At 43.7% G+C, this 21,068-nt stretch overlaps 1 protein-coding gene across 1 annotated transcript; it reads left to right on the top strand.

Moving 5' to 3' along the window:
- The first annotated feature begins 10,829 nt into the window (after positions 1-10,829).
- LOC138666679 (uncharacterized) lies at positions 10,830-20,381 on the top strand. Its single transcript, XM_069754865.1, has 5 exons — positions 10,830-11,014; positions 12,776-12,896; positions 13,020-13,130; positions 13,578-13,757; positions 20,320-20,381. The coding sequence occupies exons 1-5, from the start codon at positions 10,856-10,858 to the stop codon at positions 20,379-20,381; spliced, it is 633 nt and encodes a 210-aa protein (XP_069610966.1). The 5' UTR covers positions 10,830-10,855.
- The last annotated feature ends 687 nt before the right edge of the window (positions 20,382-21,068 follow it).

Below are 21,068 nucleotides of genomic sequence, written 5' to 3'. Positions count from 1 at the left end.
CGTGACGTGTGGCCATCCGTCGCGATCCGTCGGCAATACAAGTCTATGGGCAGAAAACGCATCCTGCGGGCACATTTGCAGGATCCGTTTCTTGTCCAAAGCGACGGAATGCCAAACGACGCAAGTGTGAAAGTAGCCTTAGGGTTAGGTTTGGGGCTAAAGTTAGGGCTAGGGTTAGGGTTGGGGCTAAATTTAGGGTTAGGGCTATGTTTGGGGCTAATGTTAGGGCTAGTGTTGCGGCTAAAGTTAGGGTTAGAGTTGGGATTAGGGTTAGGGTTTGGATTAGGGTTGGTATGAGGGTTAGGGTTGGCATAAGGGTTACGCTTGGGATTAGGGTTAAGGTTAGGGTTGGGATTAGAGGTGTATTGGGATTAGGGTTAGGATTGAGGTTAGGGTTGAGATTAGGATTGGGGTGTGTTGGATTTAGGGTTTTGATTAGGGTTATGGTTAGGGTTGACATTTGGGTTGTTTTGGGGTTAGGGTTGTGATTATCGTTAGGGTTGTGATTAGGATTATGGATCGGGTTGAGATTAGGGTTAGGGGTGTGTTGGGGTTAGGGTTGGAGTTAGAATTGGGGGGTGTCCACTGTTTAGGTACATCAGGGGGTCTCCAAACACGACAGCCAATTTTGCGCTCAAAATGTCAAATGGTGCTCCCTCCCTTCTGAGCTCTGCCGTGCACCCAAACAGTGGGTTACCCCCACATATGGGGCATCAGCGTACTCGGGATAAATTGGACAACAACTTTAGTGGTCCAATTTCTCCTGTTACCCTTGTGAAAATAAAAACTTGGGGGCTACAAAATCTTTTTTGTGGGAAAAAAAAATATTTTTTATTTTCACAACTCTACATTCTAAACTTCTGTGAAGCACTTGGGCATTCAAAGTTCTCACCACACATCTAGATAAGTTCCTTGGGGGGTCTAGTTTCCAAAATGGGGTCACTTGTGAGGGGTTACTACTGTTTAGGTATATCAGGGGCTCTGCAATCGCAACATAACGCCCACAGACCATCCCATCAAAGTCTGCATTCCAGGCAGCGCTCCTTCCCTTCCGAGCCCCGATGGGTGCCCAAACAGTGCCCCCCCCCACATTTGGGGTATCCGCATATATTAAGGACAAACTGGTCAACAGATTTTGGGGTTCAATGTCTCCTGTTACCCTTGAGAAAATAAAAAATTGCAGACTAAAAAATCATTTTTTAGGAAAAAAAAAGGATTTTTTATTTTCACGGCTCTACTTTATAAATTTCTGTGAAGCACTTGGGCATTCAAAGTTCTCACCACACATCTAGATAAGTTCCATGGGGGGTCTAGTTTCCAAAATGGTGTCACTTGTGGGGGGTTTCCACTGTTTAGGCACATCAGGGGCTTCCAAACGCGACATGGCGTGCTATCTCAATTCCAGCCAATTCTACATTGAAACAGTAAAACGGCACTCCTTCTCTTCCAAGCTCTGCGGTGCGCACAAACAGTGGTTTACCCCCATATATGGGGTATTGACGTACTCAGGAGAAATTGCACAACAACTTTTGTTGTCTAATTTCTCCTGTTAGCCTTGTTAAAATAAAAATTTGGGGGCAAAATGATCATTTTTGTAGAAAAAATGCGATTTTTTTTTTTTTTTTTTTTTTTTTTTTCACAGCTCTACGTTATAAACTTTTGTGAAGCACCTGGGGGTTTAAAGTGCTCACCACATATCCAGATAAGTTCCTTAAGGGGTCTAGTTTCCAAAATGGTGTCACTTGTGGGGGGTTTCCACTGTTTAGGCACATCAGGGGCTCTCCTAACGCGACATGGCGTCCGATCTCAATTCCAGCCAATTCTACATTGAAAAAGTCAAACGGCGCTCCTTCTCTTCCAAGCTCTGCGGTGTGCCCAAACAGTGGTTCACCCCCACATATGTGTTATCGGCGTATTCAGGAGAAATTGCACAACAAAATTTATGGTTTAATTTCTGTTTTTACACTTGTGAAAATAAAAAAAAATGGTTCTGAAATAAAATGTTTGCAAAAAAAAGTTAAATGTTCATTTTTTCCTTCCACATTCTTTCAGTTCCTGTGAAGCACGTAAAGGGTTAATAAACTTCTTGAATGTGGTTTTGAGAACCTTGAGGGGTGTAGTTTTTAGAATGGTGTCACACTTGGTTATTTTCTATCATATAGACCCCTCAAAATGACTTCAAATGTGATGTGGTCCCTAAAAAAAAAATGGTGTTGTAAAAATGAGAAATTGCTGGTCAACTTTTAACCCTTATAACTCCCTAACAAAAAAAAATTTTGTTTCCAAAAATGTGCTGATGTAAAGTAGACATGTGGGAAATGTTATTTATTTACTATTTTTCGTGACATATCTCTCTGATTTAAGGGCATAAAAATACAAAGTTTGAAAATTGCAAAATTTTAAAAATTTTCGCCATGTTTCCGTTTTTTTCATAAATAATCGCAAGTAATATCGAAGAAATGTTACCACTAACATGAAGTACCATATGTCGCGAAAAAACAGTCTCAGAATCAGCGGGATCCATTAAAGGGTTTCAGAGTTATAACCTCATAAAGTGACAGTGGTCAGAATTGCAAAAATTGGCTCGGTCATTAAAGGGACACTGTCACCTGGATTTGGAGGGAACAATCTTCAGCCATGGAGGCGGGGTTTTGGGGTTTTTGATTCACCCTTTCCTTACCCGCTGGCTGCATGCTGGCTGCAATATTGGATTGAAGTTCATTCTCTGTCCTCCGTAGTACACGCCTGCACAAGGCAATCTTGCCTTGCGCAGGGGTGTACTATGGAGGACAGAGAATGAACTTCAATCCAATATTGCAGCCAGCGGGTAAGGAAAGGGTGAATCAAAAACCCCAAAACCCCGCCTCCATGGCTGAAGATTGTTCCCTCCAAATCCAGGTGACAGTGTCCCTTTAAGTACCAAATTGGCTCTGTCACTAAGGGGTTAAATGAATGAACAATATTTACCAGTGTATTTAGGCCCAATTTTTGCATAAAATTCTCATAATAAAGTTGCAAATGTGGTAAGTTTAAAGCCAGGAGCTTTTTTTTTAATCAGCTAAATATTTTATTTTCTTGATTTTCAGACAGTTTCTGTATTCTCCAAATTTGCATCATTTAAAAATGGCACGGTATATAAAATTCTTGTCACAATTTGTTGTCCTCAACTGCTCAGTGAATGTTTCTTTCAATGTTTTTGATGTATTATGTCTTTTATCTTTTAACTAGACGGTGGCCCGATTCTAACGCATCGGGTATTCTAGAATATGTATGTACACGTAGCATATTGCCCAGCCACGTAGTATATTGCCCAGCCACGTAGTATATTGCCCAGCCACGTAGTATATTGCCCAGCCACGTAGTATATTGCCCAGCCACGCAGTATATTGCCCAGCCACGTAGTATATTGCCCAGCCACGTAGTTCACATAGTATATTGCCCAGCCACGTAGTATACAGCACAGAGCCACATAGTATACTGCCCAGAGCCACATAGTATACTGCCCAGAGCCACGTAGTATACTGCCCAGTCACGTAGTATACAGCACAGTCACGTAGTATGCACCATATCCCTGTTAAAAAAAGAATTAAAATAAAAAATAGTTACATACTCACCTCCTGGAGCGATGCGGCCGGTTCCCGATGCTTGTCTCGCGCTCTGGTCTGAAGATTGCATTGCGCTCTCGCGAGATGATGACGTAGCGGTGTCGCAAGACCGTACGTCATCATCTCGCGAGACCACAATGCATGCAGCGGTCACCGGGGTGTCGCGCGGAGCAGGAAAGGCCGGTTCCTGATCCGGGGGGCCACCAGAGGGTGAGTATGTAACTATTTTTTAGTTTTTTTATTATTTTTAACATTAGATATTTTTACTATTCATGCTGCATAGGCCGCATAAATAGTAAAAAGTTGGTCACACAGGGTTAATAGCAGCGTTAACCGAGTGCGTTACACCGCGGTCAACGCTGCCATTAACCCTGTTTGAGCGCTGACCGGAGGGGAGTATGCGGACGCCGGGCACTGACTGCGGGGAGGAAGGAGCGGCCATTTTCTTCCAGACTGTGGCCGTCGCTGATTGGTCGCGGCAGCCATGACAGGCAGCTGCCGAGACCAATCAGCGAATGAATAACCGTGACAGACAGACAGAAGGTCAGACGGAAGTGACCCTTAGACAATTATATAACACTAGATGGCAGCCCGATTCTAAAGAATCGGGAGTCTAGAATCCATATATACTTTATTTATTCAAATGTAAGAATAATACAATTAATAAATAATAGTAAGAAAGAACAAAAATAATAGGCAGTATATGGAGAAAACACCAAACAAAAGTTCAAAATTGGTGTGAAAATGTCACTGAACCACTTCACAACTAAATATATATAGTTTTGGTAAATGGTATTATCATTTTTTTGACGAAATTCGGCAGGAGCTTGAAGAGCAACGTCACTGGGCCCGCCTCCTCGCAGTAGAAACTTGCTGTGAGGTAAAAATTCAAAAATCACACCAAAATGGCGGGCGGAGTGTGTCACAGTACGGCACGTTTCTGATTGGTCGCTCGCAGCAGGCGGCAACCAATCAGACACTGGACACTGTTGACGTCACTTATCTCCGGACATTAGCTCCGGACATTAGCTCCGGACATTATCTCCGCACATTAGCTCCGGACATTAGCTCCAGACATTAGCTCCGGACAAAGCCACGGAAGTTGGCACAAATTGCAGGAAGTAGTATTCTAGGCAATTATATATTAGATAGTAACATAGTAAGGCCGAAAAAAGACATTTGTCCATCCAGTTCAGCTTATATTCCATCATAATAAATCCCCAGATCTACGTCCTTCTACAGAACCTAATAATTGTATGTTACAATATTGTTCTGCTCCAAGAAGACATCCAGGCCTCTCTTGAACCCCTCGACTGAGTTCGCCATCACCACCTCCTCAGACAAGCAATTCCAGATTCTCACTGCCATAACAGTAAAGAATCCTCTTCTATGTTGGTGGAAAAACCTTCTCTCCTCCAGACGCAAAGAATGCCCCCTTGTGCCCGTCACCTTCCTTGGTATAAACAGATCCTCAGCGAGATATTTGTATTGTCCCCTTATATACTTATACATGGTTATTAGATCGCCCCTCAGTCGTCTTTTTTCTAGACTAAATAATCCTAATTTCCCTAATCTATCTGGGTATTGTAGTTCTCCCATCCCCTTTATTAATTTTGTTGCCCTCCTTTGTACTCTCTCTAGTTCCATTATATCCTTCCTGAGCACCGATGCCCAAAACTGGACACAGTACTCCATGTGCGGTCTAACTAGGGATTTGTACAGAGGCAGTATAATGCTCTCATCATGTGTATCCAGACCTCTTTTAATGCACCCCATGATCCTGTTTGCCTTGGCAGCTGCTGCCTGGCACTGGCTGCTCCAGGTAAGTTTATCATTAACTAGGATCCCCAAGTCCTTCTCCCTGTCAGATTTACCCAGTGGTTTCCCGTTCAGTGTGTAATGGTGATATTGATTCCTTCTTCCCATGTGTATAACCTTACATTTATCATTGTTAAACCTCATTTGCCACCTTTCAGCCCAAGTTTCCAACTTATCCAGATCCATCTGTAGCAGAATACTATCTTCTCTTGTATTAACTGCTTTACATAGTTTTGTATCATCTGCAAATATCGATATTTTACTGTGTAAACCTTCTACCAGATCATTAATGAATATGTTGAAGAGAACAGGTCCCAAAACCGACCCCTGTGGTACCCCACTGGTCACAGCGACCCAGTTAGAGACTATACCATTTATAACCACCCTCTGCTTTCTATCACTAAGCCAGTTACTAACCCATTTACACACATTTTCCCCCAGACCAAGCATTCTCATTTTGTGTACCAACCTCTTGTGCGGCACGGTATCAAACGCTTTGGAAAAATCGAGATATACCACGTCCAATGACTCACCGTGGTCCAGCCTATAGCTTACCTCTTCATAAAAACTGATTAGATTGGTTTGACAGGAGCGATTTCTCAGAAACCCATGCTGATATGGAGTTAAACAGTTATTCTCATTGAGATAATCCAGAATAACATCCCTCAGAAACCCTTCAAATATTTTACCAACAATAGAGGTTAGACTTACTGGTCTATAATTTCCAGGTTCACTTTCAGAGCCCTTTTTGAATATTGGCACCACATTTGCTATGCGCCAGTCCTGCGGAACAGACCCTGTCGCTATAGAGTCCCTAAAAATAAGAAGTAATGGTTTATCTATTACATTACTTAGTTCTCTTAGTACTCGTGGGTGTATGCCATCCGGACCCGGAGATTTATCTATTTTAATCTTATTTAGCTGGTTTCGCACCTCTTCTTGGGTTAGATTGGTGACCCTTAATATGGGGTTTTCATTGTTTCTTGGGATTTCACCTAGCATTTCATTTTCCACCGTGAATACCATGGAGAAGAAGGTGTTTAATATGTTAGCTTTTTCCTCGTCATCTACAACCATTCTTTCCTCACTATTTTTTAAGGGGCCTACAGTTTCAGTTTTTATTCTTTTACTAGCTGAAGAGCCCGGCGTTGCCTGGGCATAGTAAATATCTGTGGTTAGTTATAGCACCTCACTTCTCTTATTTTCCCATCACGCCTCTCATTTTCCAAATCACATCTTTCATTTTCCCCCTCATATCTCTCATTTTCTCCCTTACACCTCTCATTTTCTCCCTCACTCCTCTCATTCCCCCCTAACACTTGTCATTTCGACCTGACATCTGTCATTTTCCGATCACTCCACTATTTTCCCTCACTCCTCTTTCGACCCCACATCTGTCATTTTCCGATCACTCCACTATTTTCCCTCACTCCTCTCATTTTGCACTCACACCTTTTCATTTTCACCTCAGTATATACATGTTTGTCATCTCCCTTATATATAGTATACACCTGTATGTCATCTCCTGTATATAGTATATACCTGTATGTCATCTCCCCTGTATATATAATATACCTGCTGTGTGTCATCTCCCCTGTATATAGTATATACCTGTATGTCATCTCCTCCTATATATAATATATACCTGTATGTCATCTCCTTCTATATATAGTATATACCTGTATGTCATCTCCTCCTGTATATAGTATATACCTGTGTGTCATCTCCCCTGTATATAGTATATATCTGTGTGTCATCTCCTCCTGTATATAGTATATACCTGTATGTCATCTTCTATATATAGCATATACCTGTATGTCATCTCCTCCTGTATATAGTATATACCTGTAGGTCATCTGCTCCTGTATATAGTATATACCTGTGTGTCATCTCCTCCTGTATATAGTATGTACCTGTATGTCATCTCCTCTATATAGTATAGACCTGTGTGTCATCTCTCCTGTATATAGTATATATCTGTGTGTCATCTCCCCTGTATATAGTATATACCTGTGTGTCATCTCCTCCTGTATTAGACCTCGTTCACACGTTATTTGCTCAGTATTTTTACCTCAGTATTTGTAAGCTAAATTAGCAGCCTGATAAATCCCCAGCCAACAGGAAGCCCTCCCCCTGGCAGTATATATTAGCTCACACATACACATAATAGACAGGTCATGTGACTGACAGCTGCCGTATTTCCTATATGGTACATTTGTTGCTCTTGTAGTTTGCTTATTAATCTAATTTTTCCCTTTCGCCACGACAGCACCCCACTGGAGAGAGGGATCCGCCCCGCAGGAACAGGAAACCTACCGAGAAATAAAAGGGGGCGGTCCGCCTCTCCTCCTCAGTTTAGGTTTCCTGTTCCTGCGGGAACAATCCAGGAACGACAGGACGACTTCAACATACCTGGGCTAGCATGCCGCCTGTGCGGTGTCCGTGAGAACGGCAGGGGCTGCAGCTCAGAAGCAGCGTCGGGGGAGTTCCGTTAGACGGCTCCCTCCTCAGCTGATGGATGGAGCAGACGGCCGGGTCCGGGGAGGGCCGCCCGGCGTCCTCTCCTGCGAGCGGTGCGGCCAGGAGCGGGTAAGAGAACCTCCATTGCGGTCCGGCGCTGAATCCCGGACCGCGCATGCGCCGACCGCCGCAATACTGGCTACCCCGGAACTGAAGGAGTCACTTCCGGGGCGCCTAGGCCGGATCTGGGGCGGGGGAGCCAGCGGCAACCCGCGCATGCGCATTGCGCAGCGGGGAAGAAAAAAAAAAGGAAAAAGGGCGCACCATTCATGGAGGGAAAAATGGTAACAAAATTCTCATTGGGGTCTGTTACAAACCCCCAAATATAACAGAAACCATGGAAAGTCTACTTCTAAAGCAGATAGATGAAGCTGCAACCCATAATGAGGTCCTGGTTATGGGGGACTTTAACTACCCGGATATTAACTGGGAAACAGAAACCTGTGAAACCCATAAAGGCAACAGGTTTCTGCTAATAACCAAGAAAAATTATCTTTCACAATTGGTGCAGAATCCAACCAGAGGAGCAGCACTTTTAGACCTAATACTATCTAATAGACCTGACAGAATAACAAATCTGCAGGTGGTTGGGCATCTAGGAAATAGCGACCACAATATTGTGCAGTTTCACCTGTCTTTCACTAGGGGGACTTGTCAGGGAGTCACAAAAACACTGAACTTTAGGAAGGCAAAGTTTGACCAGCTTCGAGATGCCCTTAATCTGGTAGACTGGGACAATATCCTCAGAAATAAGAATACAGATAATAAATGGGAAATGTTTAAGAACATCCTAAATAGGCAGTGTAAGCGCTTTATACCTTGTGGGAATAAAAGGACTAGAAATAGGAAAAACCCAATGTGGCTAAACAAAGAAGTAAGACAGGCAATTAACAGTAAAAAGAAAGCATTTGCACTACTAAAGCAGGATGGCACCATTGAAGCTCTAAAAAACTATAGGGAGGAAAATACTTTATCTAAAAAACTAATTAAAGCTGCCAAAAAGGAAACAGAGAAGCACATTGCTAAGGAGAGTAAAACTAATCCCAAACTGTTCTTCAACTATATCAATAGTAAAAGAATAAAAACTGAAAATGTAGGCCCCTTAAAAAATAGTGAGGAAAGAATGGTTGTAGATGACGAGGAAAAAGCTAACATATTAAACACCTTCTTCTCCATGGTATGCACGGTGGAAAATGAAATGCTAGGTGAAATCCCAAGAAACAATGAAAACCCTATATTAAGGGTCACCAATCTAACCCAAGAAGAGGTGCGAAACCGGCTAAATAAGATTAAAATAGATAAATCTCCGGGTCCGGATGGCATACACCCACGAGTACTAAGAGAACTAAGTAATGTAATAGATAAACCATTATTTCTTATTTTTAGGGACTCTATAGCGACAGGGTCTGTTCCGCAGGACTGGCGCATAGCAAATGTGGTGCCAATATTCAAAAAGGGCTCTAAAAGTGAACCTGGAAATTATAGGCCAGTAAGTCTAACCTCTATTGTTGGTAAAATATTTGAAGGGTTTCTGAGGGATGCTATTCTGGATTATCTCAATGAGAATAACTGTTTAACTCCATATCAGCATGGGTTTATGAGAAATCGCTCCTGTCAAACCAATCTAATCAGTTTTTATGAAGAGGTAAGCTATAGGCTGGACCACGGTGAGTCATTGGACGTGGTATATCTCGATTTTTCCAAAGCGTTTGATACCGTGCCGCACAAGAGGTTGGTACACAAAATGAGAATGCTTGGTCTGGGGGAAAATGTGTGTAAATGGGTTAGTAACTGGCTTAGTGATAGAAAGCAGAGGGTGGTTATAAATGGTATAGTTTCTAACTGGGTCGCTGTGACCAGTGGGGTACCGCAGGGGTCAGTATTGGGACCTGTTCTCTTCAATATATTCATTAATGATCTGGTAGAAGGTTTACACAGTAAAATATCGATATTTGCAGATGATACAAAACTATGTAAAGCAGTTAATACAAGAGAAGATAGTATTCTGCTACAGATGGATCTGGATAAGTTGGAAACTTGGGCTGAAAGGTGGCAGATGAGGTTTAACAATGATAAATGTAAGGTTATACACATGGGAAGAAGGAATCAATATCACCATTACACACTGAATGGGAAACCACTGGGTAAATCTGACAGGGAGAAGGACTTGGGGATCCTAGTTAATGATAAACTTACCTGGAGCAGCCAGTGCCAGGCAGCAGCTGCCAAGGCAAACAGGATCATGGGGTGCATTAAAAGAGGTCTGGATACACATGATGAGAGCATTATACTGCCTCTGTACAAATCCCTAGTTAGACCGCACATGGAGTACTGTGTCCAGTTTTGGGCACCGGTGCTCAGGAAGGATATAATGGAACTAGAGAGAGTACAAAGGAGGGCAACAAAATTAATAAAGGGGATGGGAGAACTACAATACCCAGATAGATTAGCGAAATTAGGATTATTTAGTCTAGAAAAAAGACGACTGAGGGGCGATCTAATAACCATGTATAAGTATATAAGGGGACAATACAAATATCTAGCTGAGGATCTGTTTATACCAAGGAAGGTGACGGGCACAAGGGGGCATTCTTTGCGTCTGGAGGAGAGAAGGTTTTTCCACCAACATAGAAGAGGATTCTTTACTGTTAGGGCAGTGAGAATCTGGAATTGCTTGCCTGAGGAGGTGGTGATGGCGAACTCAGTCGAGGGGTTCAAGAGAGGCCTGGATGTCTTCCTGGAGCAGAACAATATTGTATCATACAATTATTAGGTTCTGTAGAAGGACGTAGATCTGGGGATTTATTATGATGGAATATAGGCTGAACTGGATGGACAAATGTCTTTTTTCGGCCTCACTAACTATGTTACTATGTTACTATTTAAAAACGCCCAGAAACAATAATGCGGCGATGCAGAGATGTCATCCCCAGGTGCCATGGACCCCACAGCTGGAGATCCAGTGCCCCCCACCAAAGATCACACCAAAGGATCCTCGGAGTCCGCTCGTAAGAGTGACGGTTCCAGAACAGGATCTCGGCCTTCTGATCCGGTACTATTCGCTTCACTGGGTGAGTGTTTAAACTCTGCCTATTATGCTGACGCTGTCTCCCTATTTCTCTCTCTTTTCTCTCTCTCTCGCTACTTATTACGCCCAGTCTAAAAAACAACAAAAGTCCAAGCATAAGGAATGTGCCTTGTGTAGCCAGCCCCTTCCGGACTCATACCCCAAAAAACTGTGCAAAGACTGTTTTAAGGAAACAACTCAGGGAGCGACAGTGTCCGTTACGGACTTACGGGCCATTATTAGAGAGGAGCTTAAAAATATGACCCAGGAAAAACCGCGTAAAGCTAAGTCCAAAACACCAACACTTATGTCAGACTCCGAAAGTGACCAGACGGTACTGTCAGAAGCCTCCCTATCATCATCATCATCATCATCTTCCTCAGAAATCGAGGGGCGTTCATGTGTCCCCTTAGACAGTGTGGACAACTTGGTAAAATCAATCCTCAATACCATGGGGTGTGAGGAGGTAAAGGGTGTGCAAACCACGCAGGAAATTATGTTTGCGGGTTTGGCAGAGAGAAAGAGGAGATGTTTTCCGGTTATACCAGCGGTGAAAGCATTAATTAAAAGAGAGTGGGAGAAGCAGGATCAAAGAAGCTTTTTGCCCTCCGCGTCTAAACGTAAATATCCGTTTAGTGATGAGGAGCTCCTTACATGGACCAAAGTGCCTTAGGTCGATGCAGCCGTAGCTTCTACCTCCAAGCAATCCACTCTGCCTGTGGAGGATGCGGGACTTCTGGTCGATCCATTAGATCGCAAAGCTGAATCATCCCTTAAGCGATCTTGGGAGGCGGCTACAGGAATTTTTAAACCTGCAGTAGCCAGCACCTGCGCTGCCCGGTCAATGATCATTTGGATTGATCAGTTGGACCAGCAGATCGAAAATAAAGTTTCGAGAGAGAAACTTCGAGCGGCCATCCCCTTAATACGTGGAGCAGCAGCTTTTATGGTGGACGCATCTGCCGACTCTCTTCGGTTAGCAGCGAGATCCGCAGGTCTTGTGAACAATGCAAGACGCGCACTTTGGATGAAAAGTTGGAAAGGGGACGCGCAGTCTAAATCCAAAATATGCGCAATCCCATGCGAGGGTGAGTACCTCTTTGGCAAGACCTTATATGAGATACTCAAAACGGCAAAGGACAGGAAGAAAGCTTTTCCTGATTCCTCTATTCCCTTTTACAGGAGAGCCTTTAAGAGGAGACCATTTGGTAAAAGGAGGCAAACGGATAGGTCTACAACATGGACTGCTAAAGAGGACAGGCAAAGAGGTACCATGTTTAGAAGACCCAACCCGCCAAAAGACAATAAATTCTGAGGATATACCAGTAGGGGGCAGACTGAAATTTTTCGCCACCCAATGGGAAAAAGTAACATCTAGCTCGTGGGTTTTAAACATCATCCGAGATGGAATTAAACTACAATTCTCTCGTGTTCCCCACGAGTCATATATTATAACATCCCTCAGCTCGCCCGCACAACAGCAGGCTCTAGAGCTAGAAATTCAAACCCTGTTATCAAAGCGGGTTTTAGTCCAAGTCCCCGAGGGACAGGAAGGCAGAGGATTCTACTCTCCCTTATTCCTAATTTCTAAACCCGACGGTTCTTTCAGGACCATCATAAACCTTAAAAAGCTCAATTCATTTGTCAAAAACCATACATTTAAGATGGAATCCATTAGATCCACTATAAAACTCCTCTTTCCAAACTGTATGATGGGGGGCATTGATTTGAAAGATGCTTATTATCATCTCCCTATCCATGACAGATACCAAAAGTACCTCAGAGTAGCAGTGACAATCAACGGCGAGATTCATCATTTCCAATATACAGCCATGCCCTTCGGCCTTTCAACAGCACCGAGGATCTTTACCAAGATAATGCTAGAGGTGATGGCCTACCTTCGCCAAAAAGAAACCTTAATTGTTCCCTATCTGGATGACTTTTTGGTCATTGGAAATTCAGTTACTCAATGTGCTGATCGTTTGGCTCATGCAATTTCCTCTCTACAGGATTTAGGCTGGATAATCAATACCAACAAATCCAGACTCACTCCGCTATCCTGCCAGGCGTTCTTGGGGTTCCATCTAGACTCCGTATCTCAAAAGTGTCTCCTGCCTCAGGTAAAAATACTACTGATCAAACACAAAGTCCTAGCGGCGATAAACAATCCACGTATATCCCTAAGACAAGCCATGTCCTTACTAGGATCCCTTATCTCTTGTATACCTGCGGTAAAATGGGCTCAACATCATACCCGTACACTGCAACACCAGATTTTACAAGAAGATAGACGGTTATCTGGTCACCTAAATGTGAAAATAACCTTATCTCAGGAAGTTTTAACTTCCTTAACATGGTGGCTGAATTCAGACCATTTAATGAGTGGTGTTCCATGGATAATAACGCCATCTCATACCATAACCACGGACGCCAGTCCTCATGGATGGGGCGCTCATATGGGGAATGATTTTTGCCAAGGGCTTTGGAACATGGAGGAAAGCTGCTATTCCTCTAATGTTAAAGAATTAAATGCAGTAAAATACGCCTTATGCCATTTTCTCCCACAGCTACGAGGGAAAGACGTCAGAATCCTTTCCGACAACACCACCACAGTGGCGTATCTAAACAGGCAAGGAGGCACGCGATCAGAGACTCTGATGTCTTCTGCTACAGAAATCCTGAATCTAGCAGAAAGTCACCTAACATCCCTTACTGCACTGCACATAAGGGGGGAAAACAACCAGCAGGCAGACTTCTTAAGTCGACACACCTTGAAACAAGGAGAGTGGTGCCTGAACCAGCAGATTTTTCGAGATATAGTATCCCTATGGGGTCAACCTCAACAAGATCTCTTCGCCACAAGGAGAAACAAAAAAGTCCGGAAATTTGCCTCCCTATCTCTAGCGGATCATCCGGACATTCTGGACGCTCTCCAAGCCCCTTGGCAGTTCAGTCTAGCATATGCTTTTCCGCCGATCATACTGCTGCCCCAAGTCATTCGCAAAATCAGAACCGAAGGAGCGAGGGTGATACTAATAGCTCCATTCTGGCCCAAGAGACCATGGTTCTCGTGGCTGCAAACCATGTCTGTCTCAGATCCTTGGGTCCTCCCCTCAACACCCAATCTTCTCTTCCAAGGTCCGTTTTTCCACCCTCAAGTGGACAGTCTACATCTCACGGCCTGGAATTTGAGAGGCAGATGCTAAAATCAAGGGGGTTCTCGGAGGGATTGATAAACACACTCCTCCAGAGTAGAAAACCTTCCACTACAAAAATTTACACAAAAATATGGAAGAAATTCTTACAATTCCATACATCTTCAAACACGTCAGAAATTCCGATACAGTCTATCCTGGAATTTCTTCAAAAAGGGAGAGAACTAGGTTTAACTGCAAACACCTTAAAAGTTCATGTTTCAGCACTAGGAGCTCTCTATGGCCATAACATTGCGGGGAATAGATGGGTATCCCGATTTATTACAGCCTGTGAACGGATAAATCCAGTTAATATACCTAGAGTTCCTCCCTGGGATCTAAACTTAGTTTTACAAGCCCTAACAGACTCTCCATTTGAACCAATAGATTCAATACCAATCAAGATCCTATCACTAAAAACGGCCCTCTTGGTAGCACTGACTTCAGCCAGGAGAATCAGTGACATCCAAGCACTCTCTATAGATCCACCTTTCCTGTTAACCTTTCAGGATAAGTTGGTCCTTAAACCAGACCCTTCCTACCTTCCCAAAGTAGCTAAGACATTCCATAGGTCTCAGGAAATAATCTTGCCCACTTTCTTCAGTAATCCTTCCACTCCTGAAGAACAAAAGTACCACAATCTAGATGTTAGAAGAGTAGTGTTAAAGTACATTGAAAGAACCTGTAGCTGGCGACAGTGTAGGGCTCTGTTTATTTCCTTCCAGGGTCACAAGAAGGGTCATGGAATAACGAAAAGCACGTTATCCCGGTGGATCAGAGAGTCTATCAGACTGGCCTATTCCGCGAGTAAAGAAAACCCTCCGGAAGGCATAACAGCGCACTCTACCAGAGCTATGGCATCCTCCTGGGCAGAAAGGGGAGAGGTCCCAATTGAGACTATATGTAAGGCGGCAACTTGGTCAAATCCCTCTACATTCTATAATCACTATAGGCTTGACCTATCGTCAACTTCTGACCTAGACTTTGGCAGGACTGTCCTCAGCACGGTGGTCCCCCCCTAGGTGATGGTCTCTGTAAGATCTCCAGTGGGGTGCTGTCGTGGCGAAAGGGAAAAAGCCGGATTACTCACCGGTAATACTCTTTTAGTGAGTCCACGACAGCACCCTCTTATATCCCTCCCTATATTAATATAGTACTTACTATTGAGTAAAATTCTTTTAATCATATATGAGCAAATAAGTTTGAAAATGAAATAAATTATATTTGCCTAATACTGGCGGTCCTCCGGGTACTCTGAAATCAAAACTGAGGAGGAGAGGCGGACCGCCCCCTTTTATTTCTCGGTAGGTTTCCTGTTCCTGCGGGGCGGATCCCTCTCTCCAGTGGGGTGCTGTCGTGGACTCACTAAAAGAGTATTACCGGTGAGTAATCCGGCTTTTTATTTTTGAAGGATAATACCAGACTTGTGTGTGTTTTAGGGCGAATTTCGTTTGTCAAGTTGTGTGTGTTGAGTTGCGTATGGCGACATGCATGTAGCGACTTTTGTGAGATGAGTTTTGTGTGGCAACATGCATGTAGCAACTTTTTGTGTGTCGAGTTGCATGTGACAGGTTAGTGTAGCAAGTTGTGTGCAGCAAGTTTTACGCATGGCGAGTTTTGCGCATGGCGAGTTTTATGTGTGGTACCTTTTGAGTATGTAGAAGTTGTGTGTGAGGCAACTTTTGCATGTGCTGCAACTTTTGTACATGTGGCAATTTTTCCGCGTGTGCAAGTTTTGCGTGTGGCGAGTTTTCCATGAGGTGAGTTTTGCACTTGTGGCGAGTTTTGCGTGAGCCTAGTTTTTGCATGTGGCGAGTTTTGCGCGTGGCGAGTTTTGAGCGGCGACTTTTGTGTTTCGACTTTTATGTGGCGAGGTTGGTGTATGTGTGGTGAAATGTGTGCTGAGGGTGGTATATGTGTTCAAGCACGTGGTAGTGTGTGACGCATTTTGTGTGTGTCCATATCCCCGTGTGTGGTGAGTATCCCATGTCGGGGCCCCACCTTAGCAACTGTACGGTATATACTCTTTGGCGCCATCGCTCTCATTCTTTAAGTCCCCCTTGTTCACATCTGGCAGCTGTCAATTTGCCTCCAACACTTTTCCTTTCACTTTTCCCCATTATGTAGACAGGGGCAAAATTATTTGGTGAATTGGAAAGCGTGGGGTTAAAATTTCACCTCACAACATAGCCTATGATGCTCTCGGGGTCCAGACGTGTGACTGTGCAAAATTTTGTGGCTGTAGCTGCGACGGTGCAGATGCCAATCCCGGACATACATACACACACACACACACACACACACACACACACACACACACACACACACACACACACACATTCAGCTTTATATAGTAGACTATTGATATAGTTGAAGAACAGTTTGGGATTAGTTTTACTCTCCTTAGCAATGTGCTTCTCTGTTTCCTTTTTGGCAGCTTTAATTAGTTTTTTAGATAAAGTATTTTTCTCCCTATAGTTTTTTAGAGCTTCAATGGTGCCATCCTGCTTTAGTAGTGCAAATGCTTTCTTTTTACTGTTAATTGCCTGTCTTACTTCTTTGTTTAGCCACATTGGGTTTTTCCTATTTCTAGTCCTTTTATTCCCACAAGGTATAAACCGCTTACAGTGCCTATTTAGGATGTTCTTAAACATTTTCCATTTATTATCTGTATTCTTATTTCTGAGGATATTGTCCTAGTCTACCAGATTAAGGGCATCTCTAAGCTGGTCAAACTTTGCCTTCCTAAAGTTCAGTGTTTTTGTGACTTCCTGACAAGTCCCCCTAGTGAAAAACAGGTGAAATTGTACAATATTGTGGTCGCTATTTCCTAGATGCCCGACCACCTGCAGATTTGTTATTCTGTCAGGTCTATTAGATAGTATTAGGTCTAAAAGTCCTGCTCCTCTGGTTGGATTCTGCACCAATTGTGAAAGATAATTTTTCTTGGTTATTAGCAGAAACCTGTTGCCTTTATGGGTTTCACAGGTTTCTGTTTCCCAGTTAATATCTGGGTAGTTAAAGTCCCCCATAACCAGGACCTCATTATGGGTTGCAGCTTCATCTATCTGCTTTAGAAGTAGACTTTCCATGGTTTCTGTTATATTTGGGGGTTTGTAACAGACCCCAATGAGAATTTTGTTACCATTTTTCCCTCCATGAATTTCGACCCATATGTACTCGACATCCTCATTCCCTTCGCTAATATCCTCCCTTAGGGTACGTGCACACGTCAGGATTTCTTGCAGAAATTTTCCTGACAAAAACCGGACATTTCTGCCAGAAATCCGCATGCGTTTTTACCGCGATTTTGACGCGTTTTTGGTGCGTTTTTTGTGCGTTTTTTCCCAATTGCATAGAATTGCGGGAAAAACGCAGAAAATCCGCAAAAATAATGAACATGCTCATTTTTTTACCGCGATGCGTTTTTTTCGCGGAAAAAAACGCATCCATGTGCACAAAACATGCAGAATGCATTCTAAATGATAGAATGCATAATGTATGCGTTTTTAATGAGTTTTTATAGCGTTTTTAGCGCGAAAAAAACGCGAAAAAACCTGAACGTGTGCACATGGCCTCAAAGTGGACTTTAGACAAGACTTTACATAGAGACAAACCCCTCCTCTTCTACGATTTTTACGATCCTTTCTAAACAGACTGTAACCCTGTAAGTTAACTGCCCAGTCATAGCTTTCATATAACCATGTCTCGGTTATTCCCACTATGTCAAAGTTACCTGTAGATATTTCTGCTTCTAGTTCTTCCATCTTGTCAAGCTTCTGGCGTTTGCGAGATTGCAGTTTAGAGGATTTTGTTTTGTTCCAATCTCCTCACTGTGGATTGTTTTAGAAATGTTCTTACCTCCCTTCTGAGTATGTTTTCCTGGGTCGTCTTTGTTCGAGTCTAATGTTTTTCTTCCCGTCCCCTCTTCTTCTAGTTTAACGCCCTCCTGATGAGTGTAGCGAGTCTTCTGGCGAATGTGTGTTTCCCAGGTTTGTTGAGGTGTAGTCCGTCTCTGGCGAGGAGTCCATCGTACAAGTAATTCACATAGTAGACTAGATGTTGGCCCGATTCTAATGCATCGGGTATTCTAGAATATGCATGTCCCCGTAGTATATGGACAATGATGATTCCAGAATTCGCGGCAGACTGTGCCCGTCGCTGATTGGTCGAGGCAACCTTTATGACATCATCGTCGCCATGGCAACCATTATGACATCTACGTCGATACTGTGCCCGTCGCTGATTGGTCGAGGCGAATTCGCGGCAGACTGTGCCCGTCGCTGATTGGTCGAGGCAACCTTTATTACATCATCGTCGCCATGCTGTGCCTGTCGCTGATTGGTCGAGGCCTGGCAGCCTCGACCAATCAGAGAGGCGGGATTTCCAGGACAGACAGACAGACAGAAAAACCCTTTGACAATTATATATATATAGATAATTACCAATAAATTTGATATTTTAAGTGTAATTTGGTTCTCTTCTTTTAGTCGGCTGGTTAATTCCAGTCTAGACCTATTGGGTTGTTATGGTAATTTGAAGTGCCAAATTTGTTTATTACAGGACATTTTTGTTGTGTTCATCTCATATGTGTGACCTGCACAGTGGCCAAAAGGTTAAAGGGCCCAATGCCACCTTCAGTGCAGTTTTCCACTATGCCAGTAACAGTGTTTGCCCTCCCAGTTGCTCTGCTTCTTGCTTTCCCTCTTGAATTTCCTGTCTTCTTGCACATTATCAAATATGGGAGAGATCTTCTCTAATCTGTGTAGAAAGTTGGCAGTAAGGCTACGTTCACATTTGCGTTCAGCCGTGCTGCGTCGGGCGCAGCCGCGGCAACGCATGCGTCATGCGCCCCTATATTTAACATGGGGGCGCATGGACATGCTTTGCATTGCATTTTGTGACGCATGCGTCTTTTTTTGGCGCACGCATCAGGGCGCAGGGGACGCAGCAAGTTGCATTTTTTTGCGTCCAAAAAAGGACGCATGCGTCGCAAAACAATGCGTTTTTCATGCGTTTTGGTTTGCGTTGTGCGTTGCGTCGCCGACGCAGCACCGCACAACGCAAATGTGAACGTAGCCTTAGTGTTCAATTTCCCTACAGCGTCACCTCAGGCGAAATTAGGTACAACATATTGCCCATTTAATCAGTGGGTTATCTATGTAATGCCAGAAAGGACAGTTCCTCCAGAGCGTGAGACAATTTTTTTGACCACTCTCCATTCTGGCCAAGAGATGAGGCTCCCGACCGTAGGACCCCTTTCCCTTACCTCAAAATGTTCTAATAGGGTCCATGAAATTTTGTCCTGGAGGCTGGGACTTCTTAGAGACTTTGGCCACTAGTCAAGGATCACTGTATGCCATTACTATGTGTGACAAGCAAGTCATGGAATTATCCAACTGGTTCCGACTTGCATTGTCACGTTATGTTGCGGTGTCAGTGTGGCCCCATTCATCTGCATTACACTGTGATGTAACAGCACAGAGCGATCTTTGGCCACTCAAGCTGTGTCGTAGCCAAAGTCGCCGTGTAACCCTAGCCTTAAAGGGGTTGTCCACTACATAAAAAAAAATGGGACCATGGTGGTCTAAAAAAAAAACAAAAATGCACACAGAACAACTTCCTGGACTGCCACCATTCAGTTCACCCACCAGTCTCTTTTTCTCCCCGCCGTTATCTTTCTCTTCTGGCAGGGGATGAATGCTGCACTGATTGGTAAAGTCCCCTCTGAGCCAAAAGTGACAGCTAACAGACTGGTTCTTTGTTCTCACATGTCTTATGTCTGCTGCAGCCAATCATTCGCCACTGATTGACTGCAGTGGTCATGTTATGTCCCTGATTACATGTCTCTGTGCTGAAGATGAAATAAGGAACCAGTAGGATAAACAGCAGTGTCCGGAAGCAGAGTCTTCTTTTTTTTCTTTCTTTAAGACCACCATGGGTTCATTTTTTTTTTCCCCAAAATAAATGTATTTTGGGACATGTTCTCTTTTCTGCCCCCCCATAGCTTCCCATATCTCAGTTTTCATGTCATATCAGATTTTTCTAGTTCTCTAAGGTGCATTTTTCAATCGCCTCTTGCTCCAGTGACCGTAATAATCTTCTTTTTTCCCAGGTTTAGTCAGCACGGGAGGGGTCAAGCAGATCACCAGTCCTGCAACTTTTCCAAATTCCTGATCTCTAATGAGCCAGATAACGCAGTTTTATTATTAATCATCGGTGCTTTCAGAAATTGCCTCGGAATGATCCGACTTCAGAGGAGAAATCAATAGGAGACTGAAATTGCACGTATGCAAATGACACGGTGACAAAAGCAGTCATCTGTATAATGAACACTTAGACTTCATTTACTCAATTATGTTTCTCAAAAGGCTTTCTCTCCCCCAAAGATTTCACTTCACATCGCTTCGACATCAACTTGCAGCTATTTCCCTGCATAAAATTATTTGTTCAGTGTGAAATTGAGCTCCTGCTAATGGCGTGCTCAGGGCCTCTCCCTGAATTTCCCAGAATCTGTGGTAAATCCAGTCTCTTGGGCCCCCCGGTGTATAGCAGAGACGGCGGAGGGCAATCGTACACGGGATGGTGCCTAAGCTCTGTATCGGCCTTCTGGAGAGCTAGGAATAAGGGATGGGGGGTCATGAGTTTTGGTGGGAAATTCCTGTATGCCCTTTCCAAAAAGACAAACCTTGACCAATTCCCCAACCCTCCATGCTAGAACATTTAGAGACAAATAGCCTCCCCTTGAAGCATCCCGCAGACCTTATCATGATTGATAGTGGCTCTCCAGGATGGAGACCCAGAGAAGAGAGACCCTGTCTTTCTCTGGAGGACTCGGCACATGCGTGAACTATATCCATAGCC

The sequence above is a fragment of the Ranitomeya imitator genome, chromosome 2, assembly GCF_032444005.1.
Source record: "Ranitomeya imitator isolate aRanImi1 chromosome 2, aRanImi1.pri, whole genome shotgun sequence".
In the NCBI taxonomy this organism is placed as follows: Eukaryota; Metazoa; Chordata; class Amphibia; order Anura; family Dendrobatidae; genus Ranitomeya; species Ranitomeya imitator.
The sequence above is the reverse complement of the archived record's forward strand: the minus strand, read 5'-3'. Positions and strand labels throughout refer to the sequence as shown.

Bases quoted from the DNA above. Each gene is read 5' to 3' on its own strand.
- LOC138666679 (XM_069754865.1), top strand. From the start codon at position 10,856: ATGCAGAGATGTCATCCCCAGGTGCCATGGACCCCACAGCTGGAGATC. The intron at 11,015-12,775 runs GTGAGTGTTTAA...TATCCATGACAG, and splicing joins GGTACTATTCGCTTCACTGG to ATACCAAAAGTACCTCAGAG. The intron at 13,758-20,319 runs GCAGACTTCTTA...CTTTTTTCCCAG, and splicing joins GGGGGGAAAACAACCAGCAG to GTTTAGTCAGCACGGGAGGG.